The sequence below is a fragment of the Myotis yumanensis genome, unplaced genomic scaffold, assembly GCF_028538775.1.
Source record: "Myotis yumanensis isolate MYYU_CA2020_CCGP unplaced genomic scaffold, mMyoYum1.0.hap1 SCAF_2, whole genome shotgun sequence".
Taxonomy (NCBI): Eukaryota; Metazoa; Chordata; class Mammalia; order Chiroptera; family Vespertilionidae; genus Myotis; species Myotis yumanensis.
In genome coordinates, this window is record NW_027223753.1 from 215,278,006 (window position 1) to 215,292,456 (window position 14,451).

Consider the following 14,451-nt stretch of genomic DNA (forward strand, 5'->3'; position numbering starts at 1 on the left):
AGGTGGCCGGTGTGGAGGGGTGAGCATCCCATCTTCACCCACATACTTTCTGGATGTTAACAGACCCCTATTATAATCCATCTTGGGGAGAAATGTTTTGAACCCTGAGTCCACTCACACGCCGTCAATGGAGCAATAACGTAGCTACAGCCCATGAGCTAGTGAACCGCTAGCTGGGAGGCGGTTCTGTTCAAGGCCAGGACCGGGAGAGGCCGCAGTTTGCAAACGGACCAGGGAGGGGCGTACAGGAGAGAGGGAGGCCGCTGGAGGGCGCAGGGAGGGTGTGAAGTCTGTGCTTCAGGGGCCCGGGCCTCACCCACACGTGGGCAGCGCCACCTGCTGGCCGTCTGTGTGGCTCCTCACACCGCCAGGTCCCAGCAAGAACACAGAGACAGCCGTTCAGCTTTCATAGGAAGAATTTAATTATCTATACACGTAACTATTCCAAAGTTGAGTTACAGTTGTTAAAGCCGCAGGCTTATATATTTATATATTTTACATTCGTATCCATGGAAATACTGAAGCGCAGGGGAGCGCGGAGGAGCCACGCGAGCGAGGGAGGGCTCTGCGCAGCCAGCACAGTCTCCAAGGGAGACACACAAACAGGTCGCTACGGTTAAAAAGTCGCTGCTAGAACTGCTAGATTGTGCTTGGGCTCCCCGCCCGTGCTGCGGGCTGTCGGCAACGGGCACTTACGGAGAGCTTCCCACTAGTGTTTAGAGACACACAGGGCTTCAGCTACACCTACCACAGGCGCGGACCGTGCGCCCGTCCTCTACGCTGTAGAAATCCACAGTCTAGTTAAAAAATGTAAACATTGGAAATTAATTGCAGGGAGACGTCTATACATTCTTTCTTGTCAAGAAAATTACTTGTTCAAAGTAAGTCATTCCATGAAAAGTAACTGGGAGAAAACGCCATGTAACAGACACGAAGAGATTGTGTATATACTGTTGCTCGTGACAACCTCGGTGACATTGTCTACTGATTATGGTAGGAAAACACGCAAAGTTTAAAACCCAAAACAGAAAACACCAACTCAACTGGTAAATCTGAGACCGAACAAAAGCCCAGGTGCTTCTCATGTGGCTACAAGGTCACTGTGCAAAATAAAACCAATGCCATTGGACTAGCGCATCGTACAAGGGAATCACGTTAGCCATGGAAGGAACCACGTCCTTATGTACAGGATGTTGTTACATGCTCACAAGATACATCTGGAACACACAGACAAGCACAACACTTCTGTTTAATCGCTGGTTCCACGCGTCTCTGAGACACACTGACCCCCTCTGTGCTTCTCCCGCAGGGACCCCGCCCGCCCCGTGGAGCTGGTCACACTGGGCGAGTCTCAGATTCACGGACATCTGGAACATTTTTAACAGCACATGCAGCATTCCTTGATAGTGGGTCTTTTTGCAAAACCAAAATAGCAAAGGAGTAATTTCTTTATTTATTTTATTAAAAGGCTAAAATATATATTTAAAAATAATTTTAAAACTATTGAAAGCACCTGTGCAAAGGTGGGGGCAGTCGATCTGAGTCACTAGGAAAGCCACAAAAGGACCCACTACCCTGTGTGTTTGTAATTTTTGCTTCTATCTCTGCAAGTAGTAACTCCACGTTGCCATCACATGCAACTAAGGTCAAATGAGGTAAACTGCTCTGCAGTGAGTTCTTCTACTCAGAAGGCAGTAGGTGATCATGCTGGAAGTCACATGATCAAGGCTGCATCTCCCATCATCCCTCTGGGCAGTGATATGGGATAGTGGGTCTCTTTGAGGACTTTCAAGCCTGAGGGGGGGATGGACAACATATGATTCCTAGAAAAAGGAGGAAAACAACACATAAGCAAAACAAAACAATGAGCAAAATTCAAGCCAGGAGAATGAGTCAGGCATGTACACAGCATGGTGCCAAATGATTTAAAAAAAGGAAGAGGGGGCGGGGAGGGACGGGACATGCTACGGAAGGAATCAAAAATAAAAGCAACCCCACAAGGTAGGTCTGCACGACCGAAGGTCTTCAAAGAGACTGCGGAGGGGGGGTCTCGCCTGCGCTCTGCGCGGCTCGGCGGGATCAGAGCAATGCTGCATGTTTGACCGCGAGGCGCGAGGAGGGGCCTGGCCCCGCACTTACATTGCTGGCTCGGGTCCGTGTCCGTGGTCAGCTTCACGTAGTTGGACGGGAAGAGCCCCACGTGCCCGCCGACCTCGCCCTTCCACCAGTCGGGGTCCTCCTTGCTGAGCACGTTGATGATCTGGCCCTTGCTGAAGGCCAGCTCGTCGTCGTTCTGCGCGGTGTAGTCGTACATCCCGATCACCTGGCACACTGCGGGGAGGGCGGGCGTGAGCGCTCGGCACGGCTCAGCACCGGGTAGCCTGCCCGTTCCCCAGAGGATGGGCTTCGTAGGGTGTGAGCGACAGAGCAAGACTAAGGACCCAAAACCCAGACATCGGCACCATTTCACATGATGCTTCCGTTTTTCTAACATCTTCCTCTTGTCACGTTCACTTGTCAGCACAAAACGCAGTGACAGTGGGAGGCGTGCGTGGATGGCCCCGAGCAGTGGGACCCTTCAGACACAGCCTCCGAGCCGGCCACGGGCCCGGCTGGCCAGGGCTTCCCACAGGGCTCTCTGTGGGCTGTTTGCTGCTGAGGTGGAAGGTCATGACCATGTGACCTCCAAAAAGGCCAAACCTTAGTGAAAAAGTCTACTGTTTTATTCTCTGTACCTTTGCACCTCAAAATTCTGTGTGAAAGAGAAATGTCTGCATTCTAGAACGTTTCGTGCCTCATTCCCTAGAGCAGTGGTTCTCAACCTGTGGGTCGCGACCCCTTTGGCGGTCGAACGACCCTTTCACAGGGGTCGCCTAAGACCATCCTGCATATCAGATATTTACATTACGATTCATAACAGTAGCAACATTAGTTATGAAGTAGCAACGAAAATAATGTTATGGTTGGGTCACAACATGAGGAACTGTATTTAAAGGGCCAGAAGGTTGAGAACCACTGCCTAGAGGATAAACTGCTTTCATTCTCTGCATGTGGACCCTACAGGGAAGTCTGCAGAGTTGGGCTGGAGCCCAACTGATCTTTCGTAACCAACTTGCATGTGGGTTAAGGTTTTTCAAACTCTCCAGCCAATTCAATTGCATCAGCAAATTAGTTCTGAGGTTTCAACCCACCTGATGCAGGGGACACGGCCAGGCCTCCCGCGGGGTGGGGGTGGGGGGGACCAGCTGGCACCGCACCCCCCTGCCCACACAGAGCCGCAGCCAGGAGGCCCAGCCGGGGCCGGAGTCGGTCACAGCGCCTGCCAACCCTGAGTGCTGGCCACGGCCGGCCCGTCTCCATCGCGTTCCCCTGGCCACGCAGCCACGCAGCCACGCAGCCACGGTGCCGGAGCGGAGCCTGCCTCTCCCACCACTGGGGCTTAGAGCCCTAACGTAGACGCCGCTCCCCTCGCCTCACCCGGCTCCGATGCCACTGCAGCATCTAATCCGATCTCTTCAATCAGGAAACAGCCGGCCGCCCAGCTGCGGAGCCTGTCCCTGGTCCTTTCAGGGAGCCAAGCCACCCCGCCCCCACCCACAGGAAAGGTCTCGGTGACAGCACCCTACCGCCAGCAGGCCTGGCCTCCAGCTCCAGCACCCCTCCTCGCCAGGCCCCAGCCATCTGTATTCACAAGTTCTCTCCATCCCTCACCCCCGGGCCCAACCTGCTTAAACAGCTGGAGGGGATCAAGGGCACAGCTGGCTCTAACGCCACAGCCTTCAGGCCGGCGGCGGGGAGAGTTCCGACAAGGGCTCTGCTGTGCGCAGTGCGAAGCTGCTTGACACTCGGTCCTTTAGGAAAACATACTCCGCATCGCAGGACAAGGAGCGCCTCCGCTGATGGCCCTGCGCCTGCTCAGGGACCGCGTGGGAAGGCGGCGAGACGCAGGGATCTGTAGTGGGGACGGGAGAGTGCTCACCTGCCTGGAGTGCCGGGGGCTTGGGCGGCTCCGTGGGCGTGACCTTGCTTGTCCCAGGGCTTAAAAGTTTTACATAATTCGCAGGAAACCAGCCTATCTGGCGCTTTTTCCCACGAGCCTAAAATAAAAAAAAGTGGCGTCAAAATGTGTAAGAGGTTCACGTTCTTTCATGACGTGTTTGCCCTGTGACTGGGCACCCGTACAGGCACGCGGAGCTGAAAGGCGAGCTGCACACGGTGGAACCCCTGGGCGCACACTGCAAACCAAAGACACTGGGGCCAAATCCAGCCGCGGCAGCAAGTCACTGGTGAGCGGCCCGAGGCTGCTGCAGGGCTGGGCCGCAGGGACCACAGTGCAGAGTAGAGAGCCGTGTGCGTGCGGGCAGAACACTGCGCACGTGCGCCTGCCTCGGCTGCTGCCATCAGGTGAGGCAAGACTGGGCCTGAGCCCTGGTGGGTGGCTCCGCTGGTTAGAGCATCGGCCGATACACAGGATGCACGTTCGATCTCCGGTCAGGGCACAGCCCCGAGCCAACCAGTGAGTGTGTAAGCAAGTGCATGGACCAACAAATCCACGATTCTCTCTCCCCCTCTCTCTCTTCCGTCCTCTCTCTCTAAAATCAAAAAACTTAAAAAAAAAAAAAAGTAGAAACAGAAAGGTTACGGCTAATGTCAACACGATGTGCGGGTTTTAGGAACAATAATAGCGTGGCGTGTTGGGTGCTTTTCATGAGCGAGGCCTGTGCCAGGCACCTCCTGTGCATGAATCTGCACCATCCACAGGACAGTGGGACTCAGGGAAGCGGAGTGGCAGTCCCTAGGTCCCAGCTGGCGGCGAGCCTAGCTTCACACGCACGTCTGCACTCCTCTAGTGGAGAACAGACAACCGCAGAAGCAAGACCCATGCACACACAGAGCCCAAGTCTAAACCGGACACTGTTCTCAGAACCCAGCGGCCCTCACCCTGGCCGGTTTGGCTCAGTGGGTAGAGCATCGGCCTGTGGACTGAAAGGTCCCAGGTTCGATTCCAGCCAAGGGCACATGCCCGGGTTGTGGGCTCAGTCTCCAGTGGGGGGCGTGCAGGAGGCAGTCAATCTATGATTCTCTCTCATCATTGATGTTTCGATCTCTCCCCCTCCCTCTCCCTTCCTCTCTGAAATCAATGAAAATATATTTTAAAAAAAAAAGAAAGAAACCAGGTACACCGTCACGCCTCTCCTTCACTCTGATCTAATTCAGCACAAGATCCAGGACCGAGTGCTCACAGGCGTGTGGCCCAGAAGGACTTAGAGTCATGGCAGGAGCCAAGGCTCGCAGTCCTGACTAGTCTATGAAAGGAAGAGAACAGTCGGGTCGGGAGAAATGCTGCATCGACCGAAACAGAGGCCAAAACCACTCACATGCATGCGCGCGTGCACACACACACACACACACACTCACGCACACACACATACACAAGCGCCCACACTCACACACATGTGCACGCACACACACATACACTCACGCACACACACATACACAAGCGCCCACACTCACACACGTGTGCATGCACACACACATACACAAGCGCCCACACTCACACACATGTGCACGCACACACACATGCGCGCGCACACACACACAGGAACTAAAAGTCCTATGAGGCAGAGGTGGCTTTGGACACACAGAACCTGCCACAGGACCTTCCGGCCCGATGGAGAGCTCCTGCAGGGGACCTTCTCGCTAACTCTCTGGCCCAGCTCTCACCAGCTGAGTCAGGAACCCAAACCATTTGTATCATCTTCAGAAGAATCCTGCTGCGGGCGGGCCGAAGCTCAGGTACCCAACAGATTCCGACACTACGGCGCATCTCCCGCTACCCAAACGCAGGGTCACTCTGTGACGAAACAGCGTCCCTTTGTGACTGTGTAGTCCCACCCGGACAGGAGTTCACACCACAGGACAGGCACCCACCTGCAGCTCTCCTTCCCACCATCCACCTGGGTTCTTTTTTCGGATCAGAATCAGCTGGCCCGGGGCCAGGGTGAGCTGCTCAGGACCCGTGGCCGTGTAGGAGGCAATGACCTGGGCTATTTCTGGAAAACAAGATGAGACACGGCGCACGGTCAGTCAGGAGGACATTCTAAGGAGACACAGCCACCCCGGCTCACAGGTTCACACCATCAAAGCCAACCTCGGGGCTTGTCTTCTTCCAAGGGAAGGCGCACCCATCGCCCATCCCAGGCTGACGTGGAAGGACCCGGTCACCTCAGAACTTCGCAGCTTCCTTCCACAAGCTGCCCCCCCAATTCCAGCACTTTCTGTCCCAGCCCCTCCCTCAACAGCTGGGCCTCCTCTGTCCCAAGTGCCCTCTGCCCGCCCTCTGCCCACAGCACTCAGCACCGCCCACTCACGGACAGGCAAGCGACCAAGGGACACGGAGAGAGCAGCCTGTCTCCTGCGGGGCCCGCTGGCGCCTGGCTCTGCCCAGTTCGGCTGCAGCTCAGGGCCGCACCCGCCCACAGGCCGTGTCTGGGGCTCACATGTGAGAGTGACCCTGAGTATCGGCAGGAATCGTGTCAATGCGAGTTGACTGCTTTTTGTTTTGAGTTGAAGGACGAACCTGGAGTAAAGGTGGGAAGTTTACGCAAAAAAAATCCAGCACAGAAAAATGCAAACAGTCCTCTCCCTGACTGTGCACGTCAGGGGGACAAGCCCAGCAGCAGCGCGGCGCTGGGAGGCCACGGCACTGGGAGGCCACGGCGCTGGGAGGTCTGGCGCGAGGGCAAGACCCTTCTCTGGCACATCCGCAGGGACTGCATCCTGAACTTCTAGAAGCGACAGGACGCACTGCTCTCCCCTCCGCACGCGCCCGCCCCATCCTCTTTGGGGAGGGAGGGAGGGAGGGAGAAGAGGTGAAGCCCACCCGAGACAGTATGTCCTCTTCTTCTAGAGCAGAGGTTCTCAACCTTCCTAATGCTGCGACCCTTTAATACAGTTCCTCATGTTGTGGTGACCCCCAATTTCATTGTTACAAATGGAACATCATTAAAGCATAGTGATTAATCACAAAAACAATATGTAATTATATATGTGTTTTCCAATGTTCTTAGGCGACCCCTGTGAAAGGGTCATTCGAGCCCCAAAGGGGTCGTGACCCAAAGGTTGAGAGCCGCTGCTCTAGAGGCACACAAGCAACCCTAGCCCTGGTGACCAGAGCCCCGAGGCCTGAGCACCCCGAGGACTGGTCTAGATCCCAAGTTCTCGGTCTGGACAAGTCCAGGCCAGTGACCTATTGGCCTCAGATGTTCCTGCGCCTCCCGGGCCTGCGTGGCCAGCAGCTGCCCAGCCTCTCGCTCACCGTGTGCCTGAGCAGCCGGCTGAGGTAAGCCCACCTGGCCCTGCGGAGGGACAGCTCAGAAGCAGACTCTTCCCCTCAGCCAGTGGTTCTCAACCGCCTGGCCCTTTAAATACAGCTCCTCATGTTGTGACCCAACCATAAAATCATTTTCGTTGCTACTTCATAACTGTCATGTTGCTACTGTTCTGAATTGTCATGTAAGTATCTGATATGCAGGATGGTCTTAGGCGACCCGGGTGAAAGGGTCGTTCGACCGCCAAAGGGGTCGCGACCCACAGGTTGAGAACCGCTGCCCTAAGCAGAGACCTGTGCCTGGGCTCCCATACCTGAGCCTGAGAGACCCCACGCAGCCTGAACCCCTCTCCTGGCAGGGGAGGCCCCCGCTGAGCACACACAGGGACACCCCCTGGCAGGGGGGCCCTTCAGCCTGTGACCTCCTCAGGCTGAGAGGCGGGAGGACGTGCACACAGCCACACGCTGCCCACCTGTTCCCTCCCCTCTCGCTTCCATGAGTAGAAGCTGTTTCGATGAACTGACTGAGGCGGAGGGAGGACCACAGCTGGGCCTGACGTGCACCTGAGGAGCACCCCCACGGCCCTGCGCCTGGGACCTGCACTGACCACCGTGTCCTTTGCTGAGCCACCACTATGGCCCGGCTTCCTGAGCCCAGCGAGGGGAACCCGCAGCTCACAGCTGCGACCCCCCCTCATCTGCGGCACCGCTGCCTTGCGCCCCGCGGCACAGCCGTGGGGTCCCCGGCCCCCGCAAGTGGAGCCACGGCCCATCTCACAGCCGGTGCGGGAGGAGGCTCCCAGGAGGGCCTGCCATGCGGGCTCCCGGCCCCAGAACCAGAACCTGGGAGCGGCTGCCCAGCACATTCCCGGCCCCGAGAGGGAAGTGTGGGGGGAACTTACCAGGCTTTTTTCCTAAACTCCCTGCTTTCCCAGCAGTTCCAGCGCCCTTAAAACAGAGCAAAAGGTCTCATTTGCATATTGCAGAGTTTCGGTCATGCAACTTAAAAACGATTAACGGTGACACAGACCCGCTGAGCGCCTGAACCCCCCCCCCCGGCCCCCGCATCCCGGAAACAGAGGCGCTGGGTCTCCTGACGGGGAGGAGGAGGGGAAACACGGGAGAACACGGGGCAGAGGACGCACCCCAAACACGCAGCCTTGACTCTCTTCTTGGAGAAGAGAGCAGAACAGGCGGCCTGCAGGCCCCAGGGCTCAGGTCCCAGGTGGCACAGGCCCCTCTGTCCCGGCCACGTCTACCAGGCCCACGTCCTACACACTGTCTCATGCTTCCTGTTCACACTGTCAGTTATGAAATAGCTCACACTTAAAGGGCACAGACATCCGTGAGCCCAACGCCCAGATTTAATACAGGGCAATAGCAATATTTTGCTACATTTCCTTTAAAAAATAAAAGAACTACAGAGCCAAGTCAGACACCCCTCCCCCACCCCACCTCCTCTCCCCCTAAACCTCTGACCGTTTAAACTCTCCTTTCTCTCTGAACTGGACGCATCACCCACATGAGCAGAACATGTGTTTCCAACTATGAAGCGTCCCAGAGTCGGGTGAGCTCCTTCATGGACGCTCATGGCGTTTCCAGCCAGCAGGGCTGCCCACGGAGACCTGGGGGGGCACCGGCCTGGCCACATGGGGCCGTACCCAGCGCTTTATTCTGCATCTCTCCGACTTCCCCCTCTCCTCGCAGTAACTTACTCCAGTTAGAACACCAGGTTCAGCACACGTAAGGAGGCACCGTGAGTAAAAATCTGTAACTTCCCTACAAGGGACACAGCTGCCACCGTCCCTTCACTTCGGCTGTTGAGGTCTAACAGCCGTTTTGCAGGGAAAGCTGGTTAGAGTTGTGCTCCGAGGGTGCTTTCTGTACTAACAGGTTACATGTAGCAGCTCCCTTGCTGGGTGTATAGGCTGTGCATTCAAGGAAAGGACACGGTGGGAACGCCCAGTCGCCTTCCAGGACAGGCCTGTCGCTAACCCCCGGACTTTCCGTGGAGAGGACAGCGCCACGGGCCACGCCCACAGGGGCTCGAGTGGCTCGATGTGCTCCCGCTCCCTGTCCAGGCTCTGCCCGGCTGCCAGGCATGAGGCCCCAGGAGAGCAGCCCCACCCACAGCCCCGGCGGCTCTGGAATCGGGGTGAGTCCGGCCTGTAACTGGAGGGCGTTCCCTTACCCGCTGAACTCTGTCCACGGAGGGGGCCGAGCTGACGTGGTGAGTCTTTCAGTGTGAAGTCATGGAGCTAAAGGTCCCAAATCTTTGGCGTGGCTCGCTCTCCCAGGACTAATAATTTAAGAAGCACCTTACAACTGACCTTTTCTTTAAAAGATGTCAGTGTATTTTTTTACTGACTGGCTTCAGGTGGTGTTCTGCAGAAAACTACTTTATTCAAATATAAGTAATGGCTTTTGCTTTAACTAATCCAAAAGGTGAAGTCACTTTAAAAGTGACAGAGGTAACAGAAAGCAAGTTTAGTGTTTAGGGCCCCTAAACACCCCCGCCCCCCAAATATCATCTGCGTGACGCTGGGGATCCAGGGCCACTGGGCTGTCCCACAGGGAGGGGGCTTCCTTCCCGCCTGAGGATTCTCAGACCACAGCAGGGAACACAGAGAGCAAGGTCGGTCAGGAAGACCCGGCCTAGAACAGCTGGAAGCTATTCCTGGGCCGGAGGGAAGGGGTGGAGGCTGCAGCGGTCACCAGGCCCAGCCTCACTCCCAGGGCAGCGGGGCTGCAGAGGCTGAGGCCCCTCTCACCCCCACCCCCACCCCCAGCTTCGAAGATCACAGAGAGCTGTGTCCACGCTGATCGCTGGGGAGGGGGCCCTCTAGGTGCCGATGGGCCTCCGCCTGCATAAGCACAGGAAGCCCAAGGAGAGAGGGAGCGTAGCTGAGCTGACGGCCGGTCCTTGCTGGTCTGTGTATGAGCAACGCTGTCCATTGCATGGACACCCTGAAACCCTTACACAAACGTGAAACTGTGCCCCACGAGGTCGAGGTGGGCTCCCAAACCCGGCGAGCCCCCTCCCCGCCCCCATTTCATTAAACTCATAGCATCTCAAGACCAGTTTACGCCACTGAGCTGTCAGAGCTTGTAGAGCCCATTTAACAACAAGGGGGCCACTTCCCACTGATAACAGCATGAAAATAAGCTCAGACCCTCATCAACAGAGACACTAAGGCCGAAAGCATGACGATCTCTTGGATCTTGCGTCTTCCTACTGTGTCGGCAAAAATGTCAGCCTTAGAAGCTCTCCACGGCCTGTCTCCCGGGGCAGGGTCACCCGGACACCTCCCTTCCACGGCCAAACGCTGCTGGGCCCCCTTTTTGGGGCCCCAAATCAGTGGCGTGAAGACCTGATTAAGAGCGTTACTCTGAGTCCAACATGAGTCCACGCAGGAACGGGGACGCACATACCCCCGCTGCTGCGGGCGCCAGGTACGCAGCCCCCGTCAGCCTGGGCCGTTCTCCGCCGGTGGGAAGCCAACGCTTACCGGGCAGCACCAAACGGCAAGTTCAACATGACAGGTCACACTGTCTCAGCTGCCACATTGCAGAGCTTAGCCAAACCCAACCAGTGTTCCACCGGCCAAGGTCCGAGCCCCCCTGCGGAGAGAATACTGCACAGAGAGGGAGGAAACAGTTAACAGGGTTTACCTCTGCATCTTTAAGCCTCACATAGTTAGAAGGGAAGACTCCGGACTTGTCGCCCACTGTTCCTGTCCACCAGTCACCATCTTTCTTGGTAACCAAAATCACATCGCCTTGCTGGAAGGTTAAATCGCCTTGCTCAGCGCTCTCGTAAGTGTACATGGCAATAAACTCTGGTGGAGAGAAACATTGAGAGACGGAGAGAGCTTGTTTACAGAAGTCCCAGACAGCTTGGCAAAAGAAAGTTCATGAACGAGGAGGTTAGAAGGGGAGCATTCAAGAGAAAGGCTCGTCACAGATAAAACACCGAGTTCCAAGGCGCCCCTGGCTACACACCTCGGCTGCACAGGAAATTCAGGCCCTGCAGGGACAGAACCCCAGCAGCCGAGCGTGCGCTACAACGAGGCATCATGGCTTCTTCCGAGTGGAAACACTGCTGCATTTTCTCTGAGTTACTGAGCACTGGACCTGTGCTCCTGTGTGCCCAGCACATGCTGAGGGGACCCAGTCACAATTCTCGTAAACTTTTAGATTCAGTAGTATGTCCTTCATGCAAATCAAATAAGGCACGCTTTTCATTATTCGGGGCCTGAATGAAAATTTTTGTCCTACTGTGCCATACACACAAATGGCAGGAAGCTGTTAGAGCACAGAGTAAAAAATACACATTATTTCATTAAAGATGGGCATCTAGTTGTCATTCAAGTGCACACGGTAGAAGGGTTCCCCACGAGGAAGCCAAGCCCGGCAGCTTTAGGAAGGACGTCCTTTCCCATGAGCATCGTCCTCTTTGGTCTCTGTTCTGACCTTCCCTTTCCATTTTGCTCAGTTACTTGTGCCTCAGCTCATGTCTGGCCACCTAAGATAGGTCCTCGGCAAGCAATGCTTTTCCCAGTGACGATAAAAGCAGGGTGTGGCCAATCCCAGAAATAATCAAGCCTTTTTGAACCAATTGAAGAGAAAAATCAGTTTCTTACACTTTATTATTCATGTAATTTAGTCTTAAGAATAAGAGCTAATGTTCTCTACTGTCTTGAGCGGGAAGGGCGTGTATTGCGGAGGAAGTTCTGCTTTTTAATTATGAACAGCTTAGACACCACGTCACATGCTAAGAAGGACCACCAGGCACAAATTCTAGACGCTAAAGTAAGTACAGGGCAAAATACTTTTTCCTACCTTTGCTCCATTTACCCTAAGCAGTTATATATTTTTAACCAATAAAAAAAAAATCACACTGTACCCCAAAAGTACACTTTTATGATGGACACTGTGTGTTCCTTGCTAGAACTTCGGGTGATGCCTTAATTGCCGAGCCTGGCGCTAACCAGCAGGCAGGGGACCGGCGGGGAGGGGCCTCGGCAGGAGGCGCTGGTGGAGCTGAAGCCACCACCAGACACAGAGCCCCACTGCGCTCCTGTGGGCAGCTCCACGTGTGGGAGGCTCCAGACTGCTTCACCTCCAGGCTCTGGCCGCGGGCCCACGGCACACCCGAGGCCTCCGAATGTGCCGGGAGAGCAGGGGGCGCCTTGTCTTCAGCCTTTGGTGCTGGCAGTGCCACCTCCATCGTTCAAACTGGAGAAATGGTCCCACGGAGGAAGCCAAGTTCGGCAGCTTTAATAGGACGTTCTTTTCCCGTTAGCACAGTCCTCTTTGGTCTCTGTTCTGACCTTCCCTTTCCACTTTGCTCTGTTCCTTGTGCCTTAGCTCATGTCTGGCCGCCTAAGATAGGGTAACCACCCCATGTCCTGCAGCTCCGCATGGTGACGGGGCAAGCAATGCTTTCCCAGTGGTCCCTGCGCTTAAAAAGCACTTTCTCCAAAACGGACCCAAATTTTGAAGTAGCTCTCAAAGTGCCTGAGAAACTTCAGGCAGCACGACCCCGGCCGCAGTCAGCCGAGCAGCGGGTGTAGGGTCCGAAGGAGGCCGCAGCACGTGGCTGCCCTCGCCCTCCACACACAGGGACCTGCGGGGACATGAGGACACACAGTGGCACCCACCCGGACCCTTCTGGACATTTAACATGGGTGCTGGCTGTTCCCAGGCCACTATTTTAAGACCTACCCACACTGGCGATCTATTTAATCTGGCTTAGGGTCTATTTAGATTTGACGATGTTTAATGCAGTATAACAAGCAGCCCATTAGTATTGGTTAGAGCTCTTCTCAGAATCTCAGAAGCCAATGTGCTCCCTCCCGAGATGCCAGCACTCTCCCAGTGCTACGCGTTTCGAAATGCAAATCGTGTCCCCCGGATGGAGCAAATGTCACCCCGCGCTCATATGTGTGGGGCTCGGCGGTGACCTGCTCACTGAGGCCTCTGCATGTCTCATCCGCAGCTGCGGGCGCGCTCCGGCAACAACCAGGAAAGCAGCCAAAGGGGCCGCAGCAGCAGACGTCACTGACCTTTATTCTCAAACCCTCACACCTGTGATCGCATAGCCCTGCCGATCTCCTCCTCCCGCTGCACACTGAGGAAGGGGCCAGACCCACACATAAGGTTACCAGGGGAGGGCGCTCAGTGAGACTCAGCTGGCATCACGCCCGGAACTTGGGGAGTGTGTAAGAGCTGTTTGCCCCGTTCTCCTAACAGTGGATAAAGAAACCATTAGGCTGATGAGCGTGGGTACAGAGAACTGTGCTGCTGATTGTTCTGGTGGTAACAGCAAAAAAAAAAAAAGGATGCACTAAAGCGCTGCTGTGTTTAGTGACGAGCTTCTATAACTAACCTATACATTTAAAGAAATGTGCCTCTAAAACTCCTCTTGAAAAAGTCACTTGGTGACTGTGAGTCTGAAGTATCATTAACCTTAATCCTTGCTGTCTCCATGGAAACAACTGCTTCAATAATTCTGTATTTCATAAGCCAAGGCCTCCCAGGAACACAACCATCTCCTGATGGCACACACGCTACATAAACATTCTGTCCTCCTCTCATGTGTCCAAGGGGCCCAGGACGTTTCCTATGCAGTTGGGTAGACATTGGGCAGCCACCAACGCTGCTCAGAGCGGCCACGAGGGCCCGGCTAACGCAGCAGCACCGACACTTAGAGCCCGACAGGCTGAGGTTTTCCCGCGGGAGCCTGCGTAAGGCGGGCTTCGTTCACTTTCAAACCCGCGTCAGGAGCGGCCCATGCATCCTTAGGGTTATGTCATGAAGCAAAGACCAGGAAATAAAGCACTCGCTTGTTATGTAATAAAACGCAAAATGCAACTTTAGGCCTAAATCAGCTGGTGTGGTTACTTCCATGGAACCTGGAACTGAACTCTGGCTCCACCTGGGACAGTACAGGTGATGCTGGTGTCGCTGGGACAGTTTGCGGATGGGGAGCTACCACTTAACCTCCTGTCCACGTCCAGAGCAGCCATGTCTACAATCAGCTGCCAACGTGCTCAGAAACCCGACCCTCCGGGACGCTGATGGGCTCTTTCAAAAGCCAAAGGGCTCTAATCAAACAT

General features: G+C 55.3%; 1 protein-coding gene across 6 annotated transcripts in view; it reads right to left on the reverse strand.

Annotated features, from left to right (window-relative positions):
* ITSN1 (intersectin 1) overlaps positions 1 to 14,451 on the reverse strand; it is a 149,288-nt gene that overhangs the window by 29,816 nt on the left and 105,021 nt on the right. For 3 of the 6 annotated variants that reach the window (XM_070407246.1, XM_070407247.1, XM_070407245.1), the window contains 5 exons: positions 11,003 to 11,169; positions 8,233 to 8,278; positions 5,932 to 6,053; positions 3,980 to 4,097; positions 2,140 to 2,331 (listed from right to left, as the gene is read on the reverse strand). In XM_070407246.1, the coding sequence (XP_070263347.1) occupies positions 2,140 to 2,331; positions 3,980 to 4,097; positions 5,932 to 6,053; positions 8,233 to 8,278; positions 11,003 to 11,169 (645 nt within the window). Of the gene's footprint in view, positions 1 to 398; positions 1,824 to 2,139; positions 2,332 to 3,979; positions 4,098 to 5,931; positions 6,054 to 8,232; positions 8,279 to 11,002; positions 11,170 to 14,451 lie in introns of those variants that run through there. The other 3 variants (XM_070407249.1, XM_070407248.1, XM_070407250.1) reach the window with 2 other exon arrangements.